General features: G+C 40.6%; 2 protein-coding genes across 7 annotated transcripts in view; one reads left to right on the top strand and one right to left on the bottom strand.

Annotated features, from left to right (window-relative positions):
* Positions 1 to 428: 428 nt before the first annotated feature.
* Positions 429 to 6384, bottom strand: LOC307044395 (uncharacterized protein). Its single transcript, XM_079689574.1, has 10 exons — positions 6081 to 6384; positions 5130 to 5265; positions 4878 to 4988; positions 4662 to 4794; positions 4099 to 4277; positions 3855 to 3928; positions 3553 to 3715; positions 3388 to 3470; positions 2706 to 2896; positions 429 to 1901 (listed from the first exon to the last, which is right to left on the bottom strand). Exons 1-10 carry the CDS (start codon positions 6199 to 6201, stop codon positions 1413 to 1415), a joined length of 1680 nt encoding a protein of 559 aa, XP_079545700.1. The 5' UTR covers positions 6202 to 6384; the 3' UTR covers positions 429 to 1412.
* Positions 6385 to 6519: 135 nt separating this feature from the next.
* The window catches only part of LOC307044391 (WD repeat- and FYVE domain-containing protein 4-like), a 29283-nt gene continuing 13785 nt past the window's right edge, over positions 6520 to 22017 (top strand). For 2 of the 6 annotated variants that reach the window (XM_079689566.1, XM_079689564.1), the window contains exons 1-21: positions 6520 to 6997; positions 8104 to 8176; positions 9246 to 9497; positions 10675 to 10786; positions 11550 to 11677; positions 12094 to 12222; positions 12351 to 12540; positions 13102 to 13291; positions 13880 to 14040; positions 15183 to 15415; positions 15504 to 15643; positions 15972 to 16102; positions 16313 to 16414; positions 16566 to 16756; positions 19442 to 20127; positions 20283 to 20373; positions 20473 to 20687; positions 20836 to 20924; positions 21066 to 21279; positions 21501 to 21577; positions 21670 to 21888. In XM_079689566.1, coding sequence (XP_079545692.1) covers positions 8156 to 8176; positions 9246 to 9497; positions 10675 to 10786; positions 11550 to 11677; positions 12094 to 12222; positions 12351 to 12540; positions 13102 to 13291; positions 13880 to 14040; positions 15183 to 15415; positions 15504 to 15643; positions 15972 to 16102; positions 16313 to 16414; positions 16566 to 16756; positions 19442 to 20127; positions 20283 to 20373; positions 20473 to 20687; positions 20836 to 20924; positions 21066 to 21279; positions 21501 to 21577; positions 21670 to 21888 — 3571 coding nt within the window. In that variant the 5' untranslated portion in view covers positions 6520 to 6997; positions 8104 to 8155. Of the gene's footprint in view, positions 6998 to 8103; positions 8177 to 9245; positions 9498 to 10674; positions 10787 to 11549; positions 11678 to 12093; positions 12223 to 12350; positions 12541 to 13101; positions 13292 to 13879; positions 14041 to 15182; positions 15416 to 15503; positions 15644 to 15971; positions 16103 to 16312; positions 16415 to 16565; positions 16757 to 19441; positions 20128 to 20279; positions 20374 to 20472; positions 20688 to 20835; positions 20925 to 21065; positions 21280 to 21500; positions 21578 to 21669; positions 21889 to 22017 lie in introns of all 6 variants that reach the window. The other 4 variants (XM_079689565.1, XM_079689563.1, XM_079689568.1 and 1 more) reach the window with 3 other exon arrangements.

The raw sequence follows: 22017 nt of genomic DNA, 5'->3' as shown, positions 1-22017 counted from the left end.
CTTGATGGAGAAGTGAAAACTGCTGACTTCTGTTTAAACAATATTATGAGTTTCTCCTTCAGATGTTGATACCGTCCATTTTTCAGGCAACACAGTGAAATTCAATGCTCTGTCTGATAGGGATTTGATGTATCACTACCAACCGTGTGTGATAAAAGGCTTTGATGTTGAAAAGTCAATGAAAGTATCTAAGTACATTAACTCAAGCTGTCAACTTTTTTGACATACTTGAACTGAACTATTTCAACTTTTCCTTGTACTTTTTCCTTCACTACCTTCATTTATTTATGTTTAACAAAGGAAATGTGTTAAGCTTATATGATATGATGCACTACTTTATTACTAATCAACTGAGGAGTAGACAAAGTATCTGAAAGTATCTTATGAAGACTTTTACTATTCACATGAAATAAAAGACAATCATTTGTTTTTTTTAATGTTTTTAATGGCAGATATTCGTGATGTATTTAATCAAGCATATCTTTTCATACACCATAAAAAACCGTCATGGCACAAATGAAGTTTCAGTTAATCAAAAGAAACTGTGAAACCACAGATACATTATGTTAGAACATATAAAATGTATTGGTATATTAACAAGTGGCAGCCAGTTATACAATACAATAACACTGATCAGGTAAAAGCACTCACAGGCTTACATGCACTCACTACAGCAGACACTAAATAATTTTGTGTGATGTAGCCACTCACAAAGTCTAGACACACCAGCCTCTGAGGGGTGTGGCGAACATCATCTATAATCTTGATATAGGGTCCTGAGGGACACAAAGGAAATGAGTGTGTTTAATTGTAAGCATGAAAAGATCTCATTAGTGAGAGCAGAGGAAGTGTCATGGCTCAGATGACTGGGAGCAGGTCAGAGAGGTAATGACATTATGTGAGGAACAAAGTCTAACAGTGCCCCTGATATTAACCATTATCACTAGCTAATCACAGGACCTGCTAATGTTATGAGACCTGTGAATGATGCTTTACACCATTGGGCAATTTTATTCAACATAACATAACAATCATTCATTCTGAGGCGTTCCCTGCTAAAACACAGTTTCGGAAGTATGCAGTTTTTTACAGTACAATGTAAACCAACAAGTTAATTGTTATCTTAAAAGTATTCAGTGAGGTCTCTAAAACTAGGTGAACATCTAAACTCTAAGGGCTAGTTATCCACTTTAAGGACAAACCTGCCAACAAATCTACTCTAAAGCCTTTTGTGAATTTAAATAGATCATTGTGATATAAGCTTGTTTTACATTCAAGTACAACATGATATGGCATTACGGAGCCATTTATTCTAAAGAGGACATTATCAAGGTTGAATGCGCACAAGTGACGCTGTAAACTCAGAAGCAAGTGAGCGATGTAATGAGATAGCACAGTACAAACTGACAGTTTTAAATGTCTATGGAAGTTTTGTCCTCTCTCATTAGTCCGCTTCCCACCCGTCTTCGACCCTCCAGCAGAAACGACAGCACTATAGGCCAGCGCTGCGCTAGTGACCGCTGTTTTACTGAGCTTTCACTCTGTCCAAAGTAGGTAGTTGTTCCAGAGGAAACAGCATCAAACTGCTCTATGAGTAGCCATACCTCCCAAAGCAGCGTCACTGCATTCATAACCATCAGGGACACGACCCAGAACTCATCCCCTAACAATGTAAACCACGAGGACCAGAGGTGGAAGCCGTCGTACTTCATTTCATACAGGTAACTTGTTGCCGTGGAAACAAAAAGAAGGTGGGCCATCAACATGGAGAGGATGAATAAGACGAAGAGGCGGTGGTTACCACGGCCGATGCAGCGGTTGAGGAACAGGCAGTGGTGGTCGTAGTCTGTGATGCACACGTCACACAGCTTGCAGTGTTTAGTGTAGTCAGGCTGGAATAACTACAGTACAAGGAGAGGAAAGACAGGGTGGGGAGGGGAGAGAAACATAGTTATTATATGATGTAGACCTTCATCTCTAGAGAATGTTGCATCCTAAACTTTATCAGAAACCTTTTTAAAAAGCATGGCACAGATTTGTGCTTCATTCCAACATTTCAGACAAATGTTGTATATTATTGTTATGGAAATCAATTGGCAGAGAACTAATGACTATACACGTTGTATCCCATTTAATTACGAAGCCCAAAGCCCCAAAGTCACATCATTATTGAATTAAGACATCTGAGCTGTTTGGAGAAACACACCAAGGCAAGACGTGGTTGGTGTACATTTCTGTAACATCCTGCTGTCTCTGCATATTGTATTTCCTGTTTTATTTTGAAAGACAAACAACTCGTTTTGCTTTAGTTCCTGCTGTGGTATGTCCAATGTCCTTGACTATCCTCCTATCATTAGCTGGGGTTATTGCAGCTGGATTAGGTAGCCCCCCTGCAACTCTGGCCAGGATGGTCAAAATCGGAAGTTTTGACTTATTATCTGTTTTTTGATATTGTGTTTACTCCCTGTCTGGATTTATCAACATGGTTTGGGCTGACCGCCTGGATATTACTTCCTGGTTCTTCAGTAAAGATCTTTTTTGACTTCACTTTGTGTCTGTCTCTGCTTTTAAGTCTCTGTTGACCTCAAAACCGTTACATATTTTTGATCTAGACTGAAACGTATAACTACATGCATAGATACATATTGGGGCATAGGCAATATATCATGGCTCTCCCTGATCTATGACCAGTGTGAATGTCTTACCTCACAGTATGGACAGAACCTGTGAGGGCTCTCGTTGTTCTCCACCAGGTCAGCGATACAGGAGAACCGAGTATCTGCGTCTGCTCTTTCCAGTGTTCCAGGGTCCTGAGTCAGGATCTTACAGAACAAACCCAGGACAAGGGAGAAGTGCACCATTGACAGGTTGACCAGATTACTGGTCGGCCACACACATTCAAAAGGTTAAGGATGAACACTTTTATTATGCAAAATCCTTGATTACATTGTATATGTTTTGGAAAGCTAGAAAACTAGGAGGGTACTATCATGTTGACAGATTTCCTAATAAAGCTTGTCCAAAATAAAAATATATGTTCTTTAGGGGCTACAAGTGTGTTTATAAATTAACACATATTTTTGCACTTTAAATATTCATTGAATATGAATGAAACTGAGATTGTACGCTATTGATGGGTAGTTTAGTACAAACTATCACTATTGAAATACTTCTCACAGAACTAAATGTTGGTCACAATGTTGGCACCATAATATTTATCCTGCAGGAATTTTTAAATTAAGGACGACATTTTAAAGCTAAAAGCACACAAGACAGAACTGCATCCCAACCACCATTGAGAACGTTTTGTCATACTTCTAGCAGGACAAGAAATAACACAAATATAAATAGGCATGAGACTCAACTTGAAACATTTGTTAAGGATATTAGGCATTATTCTTCCATAGAAGCAGACAAGGGAATGAATCAAGCCAGCTATGAGTGTTCCCAGGTAGACCGGGTTAGCTAGCCTAGAAGAAAAACAGATGGAGATATAACAAAGAATATGTATACTTAGTGATTCATATTTTATAATTAAAAGTTTTGTCAAACCTTTGGTATGTGGTCATGCGGTGGAACTGTGTGAAGATGCTTCTGGCCAGCCAGGGGAAGAGCACCATGCATGTTATCCCCCCATAGCCTCGCAACACAGTCGCTATTATCAGGATGGTAGCTCCACTTAGGGTTGGAAATGACAGTGTCCAGCAATACAAAGCTGGTGAGAGAAGAAACAAAAACAACAACACATAAATACACACACAGCCCATGTTACAGTGCCATTATTAGCATCATCATAGTCAGCATCCTGGTTTTCATCGCTAAATGCATGATCAAATGTACACATTAATATTCACCATTGGACTCTTTGGGCTTGTGGTATTTTGGCTCCCTCATGTACCGAATGAGTAGCTTGTTGAGTTGCTGATGTCTAGAGAAAAGCAATACATGAATCAACATCAGGATCCCAGGAGAAAGAAATCATCACGAAATGCGAACATACTGGAGATCTACTGCGGTACTGAGGAGTGTAACTATCGCATGCAGTGGTTGGCAGGTAGTCAGTGATTTTGCAGAGATTTCTAGAGACAGCAGGCTCACCTAAATGTTTTCCCCTGTCTGCTGAGATCCAGTGGTGTCAGGCCGCTGTTGTTCTTCAGATGGAGCATCCAGCAACCGGATCTCTGCATTAGTGTCCAACACACCTCCACACCGCCATGCTCTGCTGCAACATGGAGTGCTGTCGCTCCCTGCTGGTCAACTGCATCCACAGCACACCTCTGAGACACAAACAGAGGGTTGGGCTGCACAGTTGCTATAGTAAATCTGCTCTTGACCCACATTCACAAAAGCATCTACAGAAAAAATTGATGTATATTTTGTCATTGTAAATGTTGATCGTACTGTAAATGTGTGGGATTGAAGACCAAAATAATGAGCAAAAATAGACTAAAAGCAGCTAACATTTGAGTAAAGTCACAGTACATTGTTGCATGGTAATCATCAGTGGGTGACACAGAAATAGCTACCCTTCCAAATCCTCTTTATGTGACTGAGTTAAACAGATATATATTGTAAATATAGCTTTAAAAATGTAAGACTGAGTTTTATCGTTTGTTGAATGGAGCATGTAGGTTAGTGATAATGCAAAGACTATAGCATACCTGGTCTCTGAGCAAATAACGGACCAGCTCTGTGTTGCCTGTGGATGAAGCCAGGTGAAGGGGCGTCACATGGTACATGTCTGTGTCTGAGAATCGGAACATTCCTGTCTCCAACAAAAATTGCACTGCAACACTGGGAAAGATAACCAATAGTTAGAGCAGGATGACTATGAAGCAGACAAAAACCACTAAGTGTGACTTGTTTCCTCTACTCACATGCTGCCTCCAGAGACTGCATGATGCAGTGATGTTTTTTGCTGCAGGTCTATGAGGCGCAAATCAGCTCCATACTGCATCATTAGGTGTATGATAAAGATGTTCCCCTGCCTAATAGAAGTAAAGCAATTTGAATCACACTGTATCAAGCACAGAAGAAAATGCATTCAACTCACATCACATTATTGTCAACGTGAGGATCCAGGCATGTTTTTTTAACATTAGACACCTATATATGCAACTACAACTCACCTGCAGGCAAAATGAAATGGTGTCTGTCCTGCGTTAGAATTCAGGTTAGGGTCAGCTCCATTATTAAGGAAAAAGTCAACCAAAGCACGGTTACCATTGAGGGCAGCGTAGTGGAGCGGGCTGAAACCACCCCAGCCTGGAAGAAGAGAAACACATGGTTATCACAATTAGATTTGCCGGTATACAACACAAGCCTGGCATTAAAGCACAGCCTGTCAGCCTGTTGATCCTCGAAACCCTGGGGTCAGAGTTTGGGTTCCTTTTGGCACAATGTGACTTTGTGCAGTGTTATTAAATGATTTGTCCATTTAGATCTGTGCTTGAACATCTCACAGTGGAGCTGCAGCAGGGTTAGGTTTCCCTTTGGTTGGGATTGTGACAAAAGTGTGAGTTAAAGACATTTGACCTAGGTATACAGTAGGCAAGGCAAGATCATTTATCACCTTTTAACACACGGCAATTCAAAGTATTTTACAAACATTTAAAAAATGAATAGCATTAAGAAATAGTGGAGCAAACAAAACACATTATAAAATGGCATTCAAAATCACCAGTCTTTAAAAAGCAAAGAGAATACAATAAACATAAAACAAGCCAATATATGAAAACATTAAGAGCAAATAATGTGCTCCCACACATTCATGCGGCTTGCTATCATTGGACCCCATCATTAGTCACTTCATTCAATAACAAAAGGTATTTTAGTATTTATTACTATCAAGGATAGCATGTTTATCTCTTGGAAATCAATGTCATCAGCAGTTTTCTGGCTTTAAAATGGGGGAAATCAGGAAATACGATCGGATCAGTGACAGTTACAGGCTAATAACTGTAGGCTACACACAGGCTCACAGGAGCACAGAAGGAAACAGTGGCCTGTAGTTTCACACATATATGACGTGAATAAAAACAACAACATTGACCAGATCTCTTTATCTTATTGCAACTTACCTTGTTCCTTGAGAATTGATCGGTCATTTTCAACGAACTGTATACACTGTTCAATACTTCCCGTCTGTATACAGTCAAATATGTCTCCATCGCCATCCGAGTAAATAGGGATAGGATCCATTATGATGATGGGCGGACAGAGACGGCCCACTGTCACTTCCGCCGACTGCAAACGGCAACGGAAACACAAATCAGCTCTTGGGACGACGCGCTACAACATCATAATGTAAAGTGAGAAGGTATATCATCTTTCGCTGCAGAGTAACGGGAATCTTTCATTGTGCTAAACTGATTGAGGCAGACCACGCCCTGGACACCTAATTGGCCGCATCAGGTCACATGGCCTTTGATGTCAGCGCGTCAACAAAACACGTGGTTCCTATAAATACGGTGTCTGCAGAGACGATCTGGTAATGCCAAAAGTTTATTAGCAGGGTTTCAGTGTCATCATTACTGAGCATTGGAATGTTGATACAGGCATTTGCAGACTGTTTATACATGTTGTTTTGAAGCGTAACACTAACATTAGGTTTGGAAACTGACAATGCAGGACATTCATTTATATAGGCTAGGTATTATTAATGTATTTTAGCACAGCGAGACTTTAACCTGCAGTGCAGAGACTGAAAGCGACACCGACTGAAATGAGAGGACTTTTTTACCCCGGCGGGAAAAACGACATCGTATCAATTGCACCTTCTGTCAGCTTATTAAAGTTTGTTAATACTTTAGAAATGTGATGCTACGACTTAGCTACAGCTCTGTCAAAGCATACGTTATCGATTTGAGACAACACTAGGCAGGGCCTGCAGCCCTATCTCTTTAAACAACAGCCTGCAGAGGGAATACAATGGCTTGAAGGCAATAGTAGGTAACGCGCCGACGAGCTCGTGTCAGTGTGGCTTCAATTTGAGCAGGTGAAGTTAATTCCTTTGTTTCGGGTGGGGTATCTAAGTTGAAGAGTAAAATGGCAGGTGTATTGTGATGTTTCCTTATTGTAATTAAAATGTCTTTCCTCTTTTTCTGTAGATATGTTGAATTTTCTCTCTAGGATTCAGTATTTTCAATTCAATTAATGTTTTCCTTACATTGTAGACCCACATAACCTAGAATTTCCATACGCCACATATGCCCAGGAATTTGGAAAACAACCGATAGTGCTAACTTAATTTATACAATTAACTACATCGGTATTTGGGGTCCTACCAAAATGTCTTCAGTAAACAACAAAATGCCATTTGTACTCTAATTAAGCAGTTTTTTCCTTTGTGGGACATACTTTTCTTTATGTATGCTGTCTCTATATGTGTATGCTATTTAAACCCACAAGATGGCGCCGTTTAGCTAGTGCTAGTGTTTTAGTTGTGTTCTATCAATAGAAACACTGTAGTTGCCCAATCTCAGTGCAGTAACCCTAAACAAGCATTGAAATCACACTGACCAACAGATGGTTACCTTGGTTAGTATGATTACATGACCATTAGGTCAACCACATGTAAAACAAAGAAAAAGTTTGGGTGTTTTCTAATTGTTCTAAAAGTGCGTTCACCTTTTTATAATAGTCATATAGACCTGACAGTAAATATTAGAAGAAAAACACAATTAGTTGTTCATTCTTTCACTTGCAAATCAAAGCCTTTATTCTCTGCACATAAAACTGTTTATTACAAGGGGTGTTGACCTGGCTTCTTTGGTGAATCATGGGATCCTGTCGCTTTGATTCATATCATTCCAGTCTAACATGACATATCTATTAAAAGAAAAGGCACTCTTCTTCGAGCTTTGGTGGGAGGGCCCCATCCAACAGGCTGAACAACACTTTTCACTTCTGCTTCTCTAAGGAAGTAAGAAAGCACATGACCTGCGCCAGCTGATCTGAGTTGCTCTGCTTGTTCAAAGTTCAGTCTGCTTGGTGCAGATTAGTGAGGGGCGGGTAGTTTTACAGAAGGGTCTGTCCGCACAGTCAAACCAAAGTCATGTTTTACCAGGTCTTTGCTTGTCTTTCCTTTTGACACCGGAACAGTGAACAACACAACAAGGATGACAGCGTTCTCTTGGAGCTAGGATATTCCCAGATGGCTCTCACACAAGTACAGGTAAGACTATGTGTTAAGTTTCTTTTAAAAATGCTATAAAGGTGGCTGAAGTGTTACTGTAACAGTATTTGTGTATTTCACACTGCAATACTTTATTGTATATCATTGTCAATATATGATTATGTGTTACTGGTACATTTCACAAACCACTTGTGACTGGATGAATTTGCACCTTCTTGCCAAGGGTCTCTCTTACACACTCACATGAGAATACCTCAAAGTATTAATGAATTTCTCTGGAATGTGAACTCCCTTTTCCTTTACTTACCATCTTAACCGATTCAACTGGCTCTGGCTAATCAGTTTAGCAGTCTGCCTCTACTAATGCCACTCATTGTTCACCATGTGTGTTTGAGAAATGTGTGTTTCAGAAAGTACGTAAAGTAGTATCACTGTAATGAGAAAACACTGCTCTAGCCAAAGCCTCAGTCATAGAGTAACATGTCTCCTAGGGAGCAGCTTTGTGAACAAGATAAATTGTATTGCAATCACAATATAAGGGACAACTGATATGGACAGAACCTCCTAGGGTTTATCAGTGTCACAATGACTTTTGTAAGAACAGAGACCTGATTCGCTATGTTTTGTACACCTCAAATTATCAAGCTAATTTACCTTGTAAATAAAGGGAGTGATAAGGTATTCCAAAAATGCTCCACACTGACTGTTACAAAATATTACGGAGAAGAAAAAGGTAAAAAATGCTAGCATTTTGAATAAAACAATTGCAGAAAAAAATTGAAACATATAATTTCCTAGCATGTGTGATTCCAATGACTGAAATATTGGCGTCAACCAAATGTACGGATCTATCACAGAGTTTGATAACTTGTTAATGAAAATGGCACATGACTGCCAGTTGTTTGTTCTTCTATCTGCTGATGTCTCGATGCAGACTGTGATGTGTGGGCAAGGCTGGTTTTGGACACATTTATTTGAGGAAGTGAGATCATCTAAGGAAACATGATTATGAGACATGTTGGATACTTTTTAAACTTGGGCTTTCTAAAAAAAGAATGGAACAATTTGAGGATTTCTCACTGTTGGCTCTTTCCCCCCCCCCCTTCAGGACCAGGCTGCTAAAGGGGAAAGGATCAATAAGGAAACCGGAGAGCTGAGTGCTTCAGGGGAGTTATCAGTCTCTGTGGAGGTGAAGGTTGAGAAAGTGGAGGGCTCTTGTAAGAATCCCCAACTCGCACAAGTGCTCAGAGAACAACTGCAAGAGCTGGGAATTCACACGAGCCCTGACCAGAGAACTGACCATGTTCCTTTAGAGCAGAGAGAGGAACATTTAGTCAATGTCCTACCTCTCTACATACAGGTAAGCTTCACTTCGACAATAATGTATGACCAATTAATCTCAACATTTTAATTCATGCATCATTTTCAAAGTTATGCAGATTCAATCTTTATTGTCCTCTATAGAGGGAATTTTACATCACAGTCTGTTCAAATAAATAACATTCAAAACAAGGTCCCATGCCCCATCTTTGATCGTTAACAAATGGGAAAAAAATAATTAGTGCATCTGCCTCATGATTTGTATTTGCTGCAAATGACAATTTGTTCTTCTTTGGCGCCTGATACACCCTTCCACTAAGTGTCATTAAAATCTGGCCATACAAACAGACAAACAAACCAATAACATACCATCGTTGGTAAAAGTTGAAACAAAACAAATCTATTATAGTGTGTCCATGCTAATCAAAGAAAGTTATGGCTGATTCCAATAGTTATATTTATATATTTGGATAGCAATGCACTCGCATATGCTGTTCATCAAGTGATTTATGCTTTTTCTAATGTTAATGAAGTTACATTTGTTTCTATTGTGAAACTCTTGAAACAAATAAATAGAGGCTATTTTGAAATGGGGGCATCGTTAATTAATCATAGCAGGAGAGTAACAATCGTTTGAATGAGAACCCAACCTTGGAAAGGATAACTGGGGGCCTCAGGACATTGTTTGAAAAAGTGCTCCAGACTGCTTGAATGAAATGGCATGAGATGGCAGTCAGCTGTTTGTCCCTCAGCTGAATCATCTGAACAGCGTCATAGTTATGAAGAAACCTTTTTACCCAGGCACACACTCGGTGTAAATTCCACCCCTGATCCACGTGTGTGTAACCCCATTGATTGAGCTCATAGCTGCAGATGTAATCACTCTTTTGGATTGATTGTAGATCTGTGTGTGTGTGTGTTGATTACACTTAACTGTATAAGCCTCATGACTAAAGATTTGACCTGAACGTAGGGCCTCATTTAAGAACAGCAAACTCATTTAAATGAGATTTCCTCTTAATGAACTGAAAGAGCAGAAAATAGCTACTAGCTTCTATTATTTATAGTCAAGTGCATTACCCAACGCAACCAATAGTCAACTATAATATGCTAACATGGCATTTTATACAAATAATTCTTATTACAGACAGATTTAGATACAATTTTTTTTGCGCTCCTGACTCCTGTATGATGGATTCTCCCCTCTCTGATCCCAGGTCTGTGAGGATGGAGGCAGACTTGAAGGTTTGAACTTAAAGGGGCTTGCAGCTCTTGCTGCTGATACCGTCATCTATAACATCCACACCCGACTGGCAGAAAGACATGCAGGTAACAAAAACTGCTTATATTGCAGCAAACACTACAAACATTTTTTTCCTCGTTCAGGGACTTTCTACCTTGTTCCTACTTCTGCATTTTCAGTGTTTTTCAGGTACTTTTCCAGTAGTTTTTTTTGATAGTGTAAAAGGTTTGGATTCCTTCTCTGATGTTACTTTTATCTTCTGATGTTCTGCCAGTTTCCTGTCGCTATTTGTTTAGATTGTATTCTCTCTGCGTCTTAAGCTCTGTCCTTCTTTCACTGGTTTTGCATGTAATTTCCTGGAGGTATGAAGCAGGCGCCTTTTACATTTTTAGGGAAGTGGATGCTCTTGGTTTTTGGTGTGGCTCAGCTATAGGTTCTAGTTTAATGTTGTGCTAACATGTTGCATGTAGTAGCTATTTACCAACAAAAGTGTGACTTTCTTTACCCAATGCAAGCCTCAGTAAATCTTTTTCGGTGACCCTGTCATACTAAAATAAATTGCCTAAAAATAGAAAAGTAATGCAAATGTTCTCTGAAAATAGAAATGAAACCTTGTGAAACCAGTAATCCGCCCCAATGATTTTACATTTGCATTTTTGCTTTCTATTAGACGCCAGTGCACTTGACTGTAATGTGAACTAAGATTTTATGGTCAGTGTCAGTTATCATGGGGCCGTAGTTTTACCGATAATCCAGCCAGTATTTCTCTCTTGTTGCCTTTGTTCATGGCCCTTAGTGTAAGTATAATTTTTAGCACATGTTTAATCCTGTTGAGTTTTCTGTGTTCAGAGGGGGCTCGTTGCGAGGTGGTGCGGTTCTTCCAGAGGTATGATACTAAGGACACAAACTGTGAGAAGCGAGACAATCAAGGATGGCTGCTGTTGAAGTCTCTGCTGCTGCTGACAGCTGACAGCTCAGTGAGTCAAAAGGCTGTTGTTGAAGGCTTTTTACATTTGATGGCAGTCACTGAAACATGGCAACATACAGTATATGCAGGGTTGGGTTGTAACGGAATACATGTAACGACGTTACGTACAGTAATCAGAATACAAAAATCGAGTATCTGTATTCAGCTCGCGTTACATTTGAAAAACGAGTAATCTGATTACAGTTACTTACGTAAACCGGAAGTGAATACATTTTGGATTACTTATTGGAATTATTGGTGGAAAGATTTCCTCACAACATTTAATATTCGTTACTAAAGGTACAGCCGAATCATCACAGCGCACAAAACCTATAACAGTTATGTTTCTTTCTTTTTGAATTTTCATCATTAAAGTGTAATGTTTTTTTGTTCAGACATTGGACTGATTAGTGTGTGTGTTTGCAGGATATATTGTCCTGTATAAACCCAGGGCTTCCCGCTGCTCTGGTGAAATGTTTGTACCTGCTAGTGTGCCTACCTGCTCAAAAGGAGAACTCGGCCTCAGAAGAAACCTTTCAGGAGCTGCTCACAAAGGTCAGGCCCAAAATGCGTCTTTGTTTTCTCTTCGTATTCCCCCTTCTCAACCTGCACGCTTTACTTGCCTATTCTTTTTCATTGGATTTCCATCTTACTCTAAACTTCTTGCCCCTGCTCTTTTCCAGGTTCTCATTCAGCTGTGTAGGCAGCCAGTCAATGTGGAGAGTCTGGTGGAAACTCAGGAACTTCAGTGTCTTATCATCGGCCTCACTTCACTATGGGACCAGACGAGCGTCACCTGGAGACATCAGGCCTCCCGCGTCCTCAAAGCAGTGTCTGCTGTAGCAACAACCAACACTGTCCCGAACTTGCAAAGTGAGGGAACACACAACTTTTCTGTTTATCATTTAAATGTTTTCTGCTTATAAAAGACTATATTACATCAGTTCCACTGAACACATTTATACATTTCTCGGAAAACTCCACAGAAATTGAATAATAAGATCTTGGGGAAGTCATTTGTGCAGAAGGACTGATATATTTAGGAATGGGTTGATTATACAGAGACACATGACCACACATCCTAGCAGAGCGACGTAGTGAAAGTATGTTTCACATGATGCCTCCATCAGCACATAATTCACTTAAATGTTCCGCTACCCACAAGTTTACTCTGGCACTCCGTCATGACTTTTTCTTACATAACTCTATAGCTTTATGCTATAAAGATCATGTATAACAGTTGGTTTAACCTGTATGCAATAAGGCCATGAGTAAAGGATTTTACTTTACCATGTACTGTGTTACTGTAAAACAGAGTCTTAACAGAACTGTGCTTAAAGCATTTCTTGTTTGTGATGATGAATGTGTGAAGACACTATTGTTGTACATCTCTGTCAAGTCACTTACCAAGAGCTCTGTCTTTTTACTCCTTAGAAAAGAACTGTGTGCGTATCTGCATCCAGAACCTGCTGCTCATCAGTGCCGACGTCTCGGGGCCGCTGCTAGCCGAGGTGGCCGTGGCTGTGTTCAGCTTTATAAGAGACACATACACTCTCAATCCAGCCCTCTTTGTGGAGTTTGATACCATGAACGGCTACAAGGCCCTCGAAAACATCCTACAACGGTGAGATAAAGAGACGTAAACAAACGAAGGATGAAACGATTGCAATGTGACTTGAATAATGTGTTTACTTGGTTAATAAAGAGAAAAAGCATCAAAAGGCTCTTTGTTCTCGGAGTGTTTTTAGGGCAAGAGTAAATACTTAGAAGTGAAGGAGAATTTCATGGTGTAAATATAGAGCCCTTCAACGGGCGCAATTCTTCAAATGAAGGTAATTCCTCTGCTCTTGGAGTCCGTACATTGAGACCAGTATTTTTCTCTGCTATTCATTTATTTGATTTTTTAGTATTGTTTTTATTTTTAAAGACAATGCACGTTAATTCATTGTATCAGTTTCAAAGATTGAAACGGCAGATTAAACATGCTGGAGTAATACAGCCTTAAAAGTATTTAACATCTGTAAACCCAACGCTGGTAACAAAAAGCAGAACAATTACAAGTGACTATATAAACAAGCACATTTACAAGTCAAACAAATACAAATGACAAAGTTCAGATTTTCCTCTAGATGTATGTTTGGTATTGGACTTTGTCTCATATTCTCTAAATGCACCTCTAACTTTTGTTTGTCTTTCATCTCACCACCTTAAGCTGTGAGGAAGGAGTGTCTGTGGATCAGTTCCAGCCTGTGGAGGAGTTGCTGGCTCTCATTGCCTCTCTCACCCTGCTTGGTAAAACTGAGCTGAAAGTGGCTCTTTGTGTCACCAACCCACAACCTCCCGCCTTCAATTTTGACCCACCACTTACCAAAGGTAGGTTTAGTCTTCACTGTAACTTCTGTATTCTCTGGCCACACCACCCTAATTATCTTGAAACGTTGATTGCACCATGAGGATACACTCTGAACCCCTCAAAATTCACACTCCCAAGCATCTAATTATCATCACAGGCATGACTCAGCAAATGTAGGCTTAGGGAAGAGAGTGAACCCCCCAAATGACCACAAAGGTCATCCCTCTTTTGTGCTAATATAACACACCCAAACTGCTCCACCCCACTTCGCTGATTTCCCACCCACCCTGACTCGCGGTTCCCCCCTGCTCCCCTTCTGCAGAGCTCAACACCCCTCAGGTTAACAGGAAGCTGAGGTGATTATGTCTGAGATGATGAAGTGGAGGCTTCCCCTCTAACTTTGTTAGGATGCTCCACATCCATTCACCACTGGCCTACAGCAACCAGCCATCTATCATAGAAGCACACACACCTCCATCCAACACTCATAAATAGTGTCCATAATCAACACACACACACCAATCCAATGAAACACACAGACACACACAGCACCCATCCATCACATCAAGGAGTAGATCTCTTTCCAGCAGAGGGACCAGGGACTGTTTTGTGCTGATCTTATTTGGTTCTGATGCAATTTAGATGAAGTGTGGAAATGAATTCTATTACTAACCAGGTATATATTTTTAAGCATGTTTTGGCTCCAAAATCTAAGACTATGTCTTAATATTTTGACAATTGAGAAAACAAACTCTATCAAGGCAGATTATACTACTTTTCTTTTGCCTTCATGCATGTTGTGTTGTTTGTTTACAATACATCTATGTATGGATAACTCAATTGGCTTATGAGATTCAGCATGTGCTCTTTGTTAAAGGATGTTTGTTATTTATTGGTTTTCATTTTTCTATGGAATTGTCCTTGCCAGAGCTAAATCTGATAAAATGGGCGTAAACTTTAAAACATATTGTGACTTAATTGACCTCTGGTTGATATTGTTTTTACAGTTGTACATTGTATCCATACTCAAACGTTAGATGAACCAAGCTGCAGACCATATTATATTCAGTATGACCTTTTTTAAATGGCTGACACAACCCTTCACAAGAACATTTGACTGACACTGTTTTTATTCTTTATCTTCTAATGTACCCTTCTGCAGGTTCATCAGTAAAAAACCTGCCCGCCTTCAACCTGCTGCAGGCCTCGTTGCTGCGATCCCAGGACTCGCTGCTGTGCTGCCAGCTCCTTCGTACCCTGCAGACGATATGGGAGAGGGATCCAGCTAATTTCTTCCTCTTAGAGTGGACTGTCCAGTCGATGGCCCAGCTGGCTGCCTGTGTGTGGTGTAAACCTGTAGCAGTCCAGAAAATGTTCTTCTCAATGCTAGAGATGGTATGACTTAGTTGACAACAAAGTACCTATGCATACTTTTAGTTTGATACAACATGCATTTGAAGTTATATTAAATGCTTTCCTACAGGTGAAATTTAAGTTGAACTACATCCCCCACGAGACCTTGCGTACATTGCTGAGTGTGCTGAAGAAGAGCTGGACTGGGACGCTGGCAGGAGGAGTTACAGGGATTGATTTTGGAGTGGTGGCTCTCAAGTGTTTCCACAGGTGAGCAATGATAGTTGGTACACCTAAAATATGTTTCCCTACCAATCTATCTGGTTTCAGTTAGAATTTGATGTTTTTCAGATAAACACACTCATAAACTATTTTTTAAAAGGAAGTTCACCCTTAAGTAAAATACAATGTCCCTTTAACCTGTAGTGATGTCTTTGATATTGGGGTGAACTGTCCCTTTAAATAAAAAGAATAACCAAATTATGGCCTGTAACACTTTCTAATAACGATCAATTCTAAATGGCAAATTGATAGTTTGTTAAACTTTAACTATTGGTAGTGTAAGACTAAATGTTATCATGTGTCCTCGGCCCTGCAGGATGACAGTGCACAGCGGTATGCTAGCTGAGGTTCTGAGTGACTGGGGCCTGCTGGAGCTGCTGCTCAGCGAAATTCGTAGGAGAGCGAAAATCCTCAGGAAGGCTGGAGTTGTCTCTTCTCCTCAAATAAGTATGAACCAACATAATTGTTTCCTCTTCTTCTGATGTAATCGTGCTTGTACAAACAGAGAGCGATCGTTTGCCACAAGAACACGTCATTAAAGCAAATTTGTGTTTGAGCAACACAGCCAGCCAGTGATTACACACTATTGATGTGGACCGTTGTCCTTAGGCCAGCAGGTGTGGATCAGCAGTCACATTTTTTATCTTGTGTGTTTAGATCCCCAGCAGCTGCCAAGTGTGGAGGACAGTGAGAGACTGCTCACTACCTGTATGCTTCAACTTGTGTCAACCCTTACGTTACGCTCCATCAAAAACACAGGTATTCACATTTTGTCATGTCTGTTCCTTTATTTAATACCTTTCTCTTTCACCATCTGCATAATTGTGTGTTTATTTTATGAATGTTATGTTTATGTTTATTAATGTCTTGAAACTGCTGTTGTATACTTATTTTTGTGTGTGTATTCCAGTTTCAGTGCGAGACCTTGGTATGGTTCCCTACATAAAGATCTTCTTGGATGAGGATCAGTATCGAGGTCCCACTCTGAACATTTTGGAGCAGCTAGCTGAAATAAACCCTGAGGAGTTTATGAGTACAGCCATAGGAGCCCTCTGCTCCTCGACGCAGCAAGAACTTGGTTTGAAGCGGGACCTATTGAAGGTACTTACCTTCTACTTGCACCCAGACACAGCACAAACACTCAGATGTGCAGTGATCTCAGCTGAACTGTATACGTAGTCTCCACTCTACATCAAATCATTACAAATTGTAATGCACTTAAAACATAATCAGCTAGTGAATTTATTTTCTTAGCATGTGGGACCCCGATTACATTATAGACAAATGCAGATTGATTTGCTAAAACAGGTTTAGCTGTTAACTCTGGTCCGATTTGATTAGGCCAGCAGCCTTGTGCTGTGGCACTCTGAAGATTACCACCTCTATCAGATCAGTGAGTGGGACACAGATCTAATTAGGCCTAACCAAGTTACACATACACTGTATGTGTCCGATTTTATAGATGGCAGTAAGAAGAGCACTTACTTGCAGATATTGTGTGTATCAAAGTGTGTGAATGTGTATGCTTTTGATTGTTTGTGAATGCATGCAGGAGCTTGTCATTGTGTGTGTGTGAGGAATGTGTGTGTTTGTGTGTGTGTGTGTGTGTTCTTGGTACTAACATGGTTAAAGTAGGTGGCAATCAGATTGGGTGCGACCTGGGTTGGCAAGTGTTAAGAGCCATTGTGATTACTCCAGTTTCAGTTAATCTCATTTCCCTCTGCGTTCTGCCTCACACATTACCTACCTGATGGATTAGGTCTCTAAATTGAATAAAGCTAATGTAATTTCGTTCACCTCTAAAAACTAGTTACCAGAAATGATTTATGATATATCTATACGTTTCATCTATTTTTCACGACATTGTTTTTAATTGACCAGCGAAGCACGTTTAAATGCTGAGACTTCTAGCTGTCTGTCATCAAAATAATTTCTCTCTAAATTAAGCATTTCATGTTTCCGTTATTTTTTCCCAAGATAATTGTGATTCAAGATATCAATTCAATATTATCCCGATAATCATTAAATTATGCTTAAAGATCCTACTAACCCACTAAAACAATCACTTTACCTGTAATGTCAGTGTGCGAAAAAGTACACGTCCCACCGTCCGGGACGTGTTATTTACAATATCGGACAAGTATATCTTTCAATTGACTTGTCCAGCGGACAAGTGACGTTTTCCGCCCTGATTTATTGACAAATTATTGATAAATTCAGTTTACAAAAGGCAGAACTCATTCGCAAATTGTACGTGTCCGCCATTGTTCGTTTAGAAATGTTAGTTTCGGTTCTGCTTGTCGATTCCGAAGGAAATGCATCTCGCCGCTTTCTGTACAGGTAGACGGGGGCGGGGCGGGGCGGGAAGTGTAGCACAGTGGCAGGGTTGGGAAGCAAAACTCGGTTCCGAGTAGGAACAAGAAATAACAATTGTCCGGTCCCGGGATTGATAAGAGTTGTGAGGACAGGAAGCAAGGCCGAGCCCCGCGGACCGCAGCTCTCTCTCTCTATGCTCCGTATCAGCTGATCGCTGCATGGTGCAGCTCAGCGTCTCTCTCTCTCTCTCTCTCTCTCTCTCTCTTTCTACACACAGCGGATCCGCTGCCCGTTTAACAGCCTCATCTTTGTCAAACGTTCTTATGTTCTTTCTCTAACACGTAATGAAGGTTATTAAGCGTTTTAGCTCCTGTGTTGTTAATATTGAACGCCATTTCCTTTATGAAGTGAAGCAGCCTCCCTGTGTCCTCGCGCTGTCCTCACATCCCCGGACCCCCAGACTCGGAGGAGCACAGGGATGTCAGTATTGTTTATGAAGCAGGGTATAGAAAGTACATTATTGAAATGAAAATACCATTTATTTACTTTTACAAACAGTGAGCAGCTGGGCAGCTGCAGCATGTGTATTGCAGGACATGTGTAAGCGTCTTTGAGTTTTAGAAAAGCGCTAGGCCTATAGGTTATAAATATAATGTATTATTATTATTCTTAGGTCTATGTGTTGGACATGTGTGGTTGGACCCTGTCTCACAGGCAGGTTGCAGTGTAACATCATAGAAGACTGGGCCAATTGTACATTCTTAAACTGCACCACTTAGAACTAACTAAACAATGCAGAGATTATTTCTATATAATTGTATTCAATAACCGTAATAAATTAAACAGTATGAAGTGATTTGTAAATAGGAATACAGATTTGACTTAATGTTTTCATAAATATATATTTTCTCCCAGTTTGTCATGGGACTTATTTTTACCCTCTCAAAGAACCGGAATCGAGAACCGAAAATAACTGGAATCGAAAAGCAGATCCGGAATCGTTCAAATCCAAACGATACCCAACCCTATGTGTGATGCAGTAAAATCTTACCGCTCACTTACGTTAGCGGTGTCGTAAAAACCGTGGGAAAATGTAAAATACGATGGCGAAGAAGAAGATTCCAGTGGCCCCAATTTGTGTCCATTCTGGACAAGTGAAAAATGTATTCGGACAAGTAAATTGCCAAACTCACTTGTCCATGGACAAGTACTCTCTAAAAACTTTTTCTCACACTGAATGTCATTAAGAAATAAATATGTTTATTGCATCACCAATATAGGAACAACTCCAGTAATATGAATCATAAGGCCCTCCACAGTAAATTAGCAATATAAAGAAATCCAATCAGGTTCTATTTTTCCCAATAGCAAGCCAGACAGCTTCATCAAGACACTCACCTGAGCCATACCAATAATTCAAATTCACCAAGATCAACTTATTGAGTGTTTTCCATCACTTCTGTATTTCAGTCGGTGCTGAAGGTGTTAGAGAGCCCTAACAGCTGGGACGCCTTCAGGAGAGCAGGAGGCTTCACTGGACTGCTGTCTCTGGTGATTGACATGGAAGGAGCTCTGTCCGATCCTCCCCAGGGAGCAGTGTGGAAATCTCTGGGACACAAACCGCTGCTGGACCTCCTTCTCCTCACTCTCCACATTCTGGCCCTTGCAGTGCATCTGCACACAGTAAACGCACACCATTTTGAGACTGGTGGCTTTTATGAAAGGCTGTCAGAGGCTTTACTCCAGCTAGGCTGTTTCCACACAGAAGGCCCTGAGAAAGAGACGTTTGATGGAGAGGAGGGCTCTTTCCTCAAGACGGCAGAGGACGAACAGTCCTCTGGAAAGAGCTTTCACCAGTTTGTTGGGTTAGCAAAGGCCACTGTGGCTCCCTCATCTGCCTCCACAATACAGCAGCCTAATCTTCCTGTCACTCTGCGGACATGTTTGAGTCTGCTGTCCTATCTTGACCAGTTTGCAACAGGAACTTACTCTCCTCTGGAGTTACACTTGGAACTAGAGCCAGATGAAGGGTGTGAAGGAGTGTATTCAGGGTCCCCTCCTGTCCACTTGGGATCAGGCCTGCAGTCTGTGGATGACACACAGGGAATATCCAGGAACACAGCACCCAGTATTACCACAGTCAGCACAGAGTCGCGGTACAGTTGGATATTTCTTTTTTTTTTGTTTAAGTCCTTGGAAGCCATTTCCTATAAGATGAATTTCCTCTACATTCATATCAACATTTTTGTGAGATTTAATATCAGAAGTATCAACCCATATGTGTCTTTTCTTTTTGCTTGGCTTACAGTAGGTTCACCTGTGATCATATTATTCTTCATCCAGGAGCAATCCGAGTTATTATGACTCTCCTTCCATCAGTGTTTGCACTGGAGGACCCCCAGGTACCTGTCCAGATTGTATATGTTAGTCTCTAATGTTGCATATCATTAAATACACAATAGGGCCCAGGAATAAGCCAACATTATTTCCCTTTTCCTCAGCTCTCAATGGAGGTACAGCTCTCACTGGCAAACCACATCCAGGCCATGGTTAAATCTGAGCCGAACCGTCAGATAGTGTGCGAGGGGGGGCTGGTCTCCACACTCCTGTCTCACTGTCGGAGGATGTTGATGGCTCCCAACCACCCGTTGCATCTACCCATTACTCGCATCTTGGAGAAGCTCTCTTCCCAGGCCATCACTCATGTAGACTTCAGGTAAAACATACACAGACTCTGAAGTTCTCACTTAATGCACTGAAGAGAAGGAGATTTTTAAATGATTAGGTTTGTCTAATAACTATTTGGAGTATTTGTGCTACAATATTCCATATCATATGTGTGTTTCCTACTTTTTTCTCCTCAGAAAGTTCCTGTGTTTAGGGAACCCACTCATGTGTTTGGCAGACAAAACGGCCATGCAACTGCCACTTGCAAAAGCTCCCGTTTCAAATGGTAAATACTTGTTTATTTTAAATAACATATGGTGGCTTAATCCTTCTGTTGTATGATTAAATCATTTTGATGTTACATATGGGGTCTAAAGCACAGACATGAAGCAGGTAACACACTGAATGTTTGTTATGTTGTCTAAAGGTCACACCACAGAGGGAGATGCCTCATCGAGATCTCCAGTAAAGACACTAAAGCGGACCTTCAGCTTGTTACAGTCTTCAGCGATTAGATCTCCAATCCCCGTCCACCAGATCATCAGTCTGGTGTCCATGACGTCACCGCGCACCTTCAGGCCCCACCGGGTCTCCACCTCACCCGCCTTTGTAGAGTTTGACATGAGTGAGAGTGGATATGGGTGAGTCCTTGGTTAATGGGTACCTTTGGAGTCCTGAAGTAATAAATACACTCAAAGGAACTGCTTTAGTATTAATCCTTTCATTTTCAAAGAAATCATATAATGCATGTTTTTGGCTTGTGAGTTAATTGCTCTGTAATGTTAAAAATATGTTAGAAAGTGTTTCGTTTTTACTAATTTACGTTTTTACTAATTTCTTACCCTGTGTCTGGGCTTTGCAGCTGCCTTTTCCTGCCCTCTCTGTCCACAGTGAAAGGAGTGACTTCGGATTCAATCCCAACAGGAGGAATTGGAAAAGGTAAATAATGAATCTAAATGTTTAATACTTATACTTATTATTCATAAATTACTCTGATTAAAATTCCTAATCATTGCTTTCTCATATTTTAGACTGCCGGGGTTTTCCCCCTACAGCTGGTCTCTCATTTTCCTGCTGGTTCCAGATCAACCGCTTTAGTTCAGCCTGCGATTCCCACCCGATCCGTCTACTGACGGTGGTCCGCCACATGTCCCGGACTGAACAACAGTACATCTGTCTGTCCATCTCCTTCTCAGCCTTTGATGGCTGTCTGGTCATCTCTACTGAGGAGGAAGCATTTACATACCTGGGTAAGAGAGCCATAAAAGTATCGTCAATATTTGAACTTTGAAAAACATTCTTTGATGAACAAAATAGTTTGCAGATAGTTGGATAATTTGTTGAGCTTTCTAGTTATTTTTCCACCCTTCAACCAACTC

This window comes from Notothenia rossii (genome assembly GCF_949606895.1).
Source record: "Notothenia rossii genome assembly, chromosome: 6".
Taxonomy (NCBI): Eukaryota; Metazoa; Chordata; class Actinopteri; order Perciformes; family Nototheniidae; genus Notothenia; species Notothenia rossii.
The sequence above is the reverse complement of the archived record's forward strand: the minus strand, read 5'-3'. Positions and strand labels throughout refer to the sequence as shown.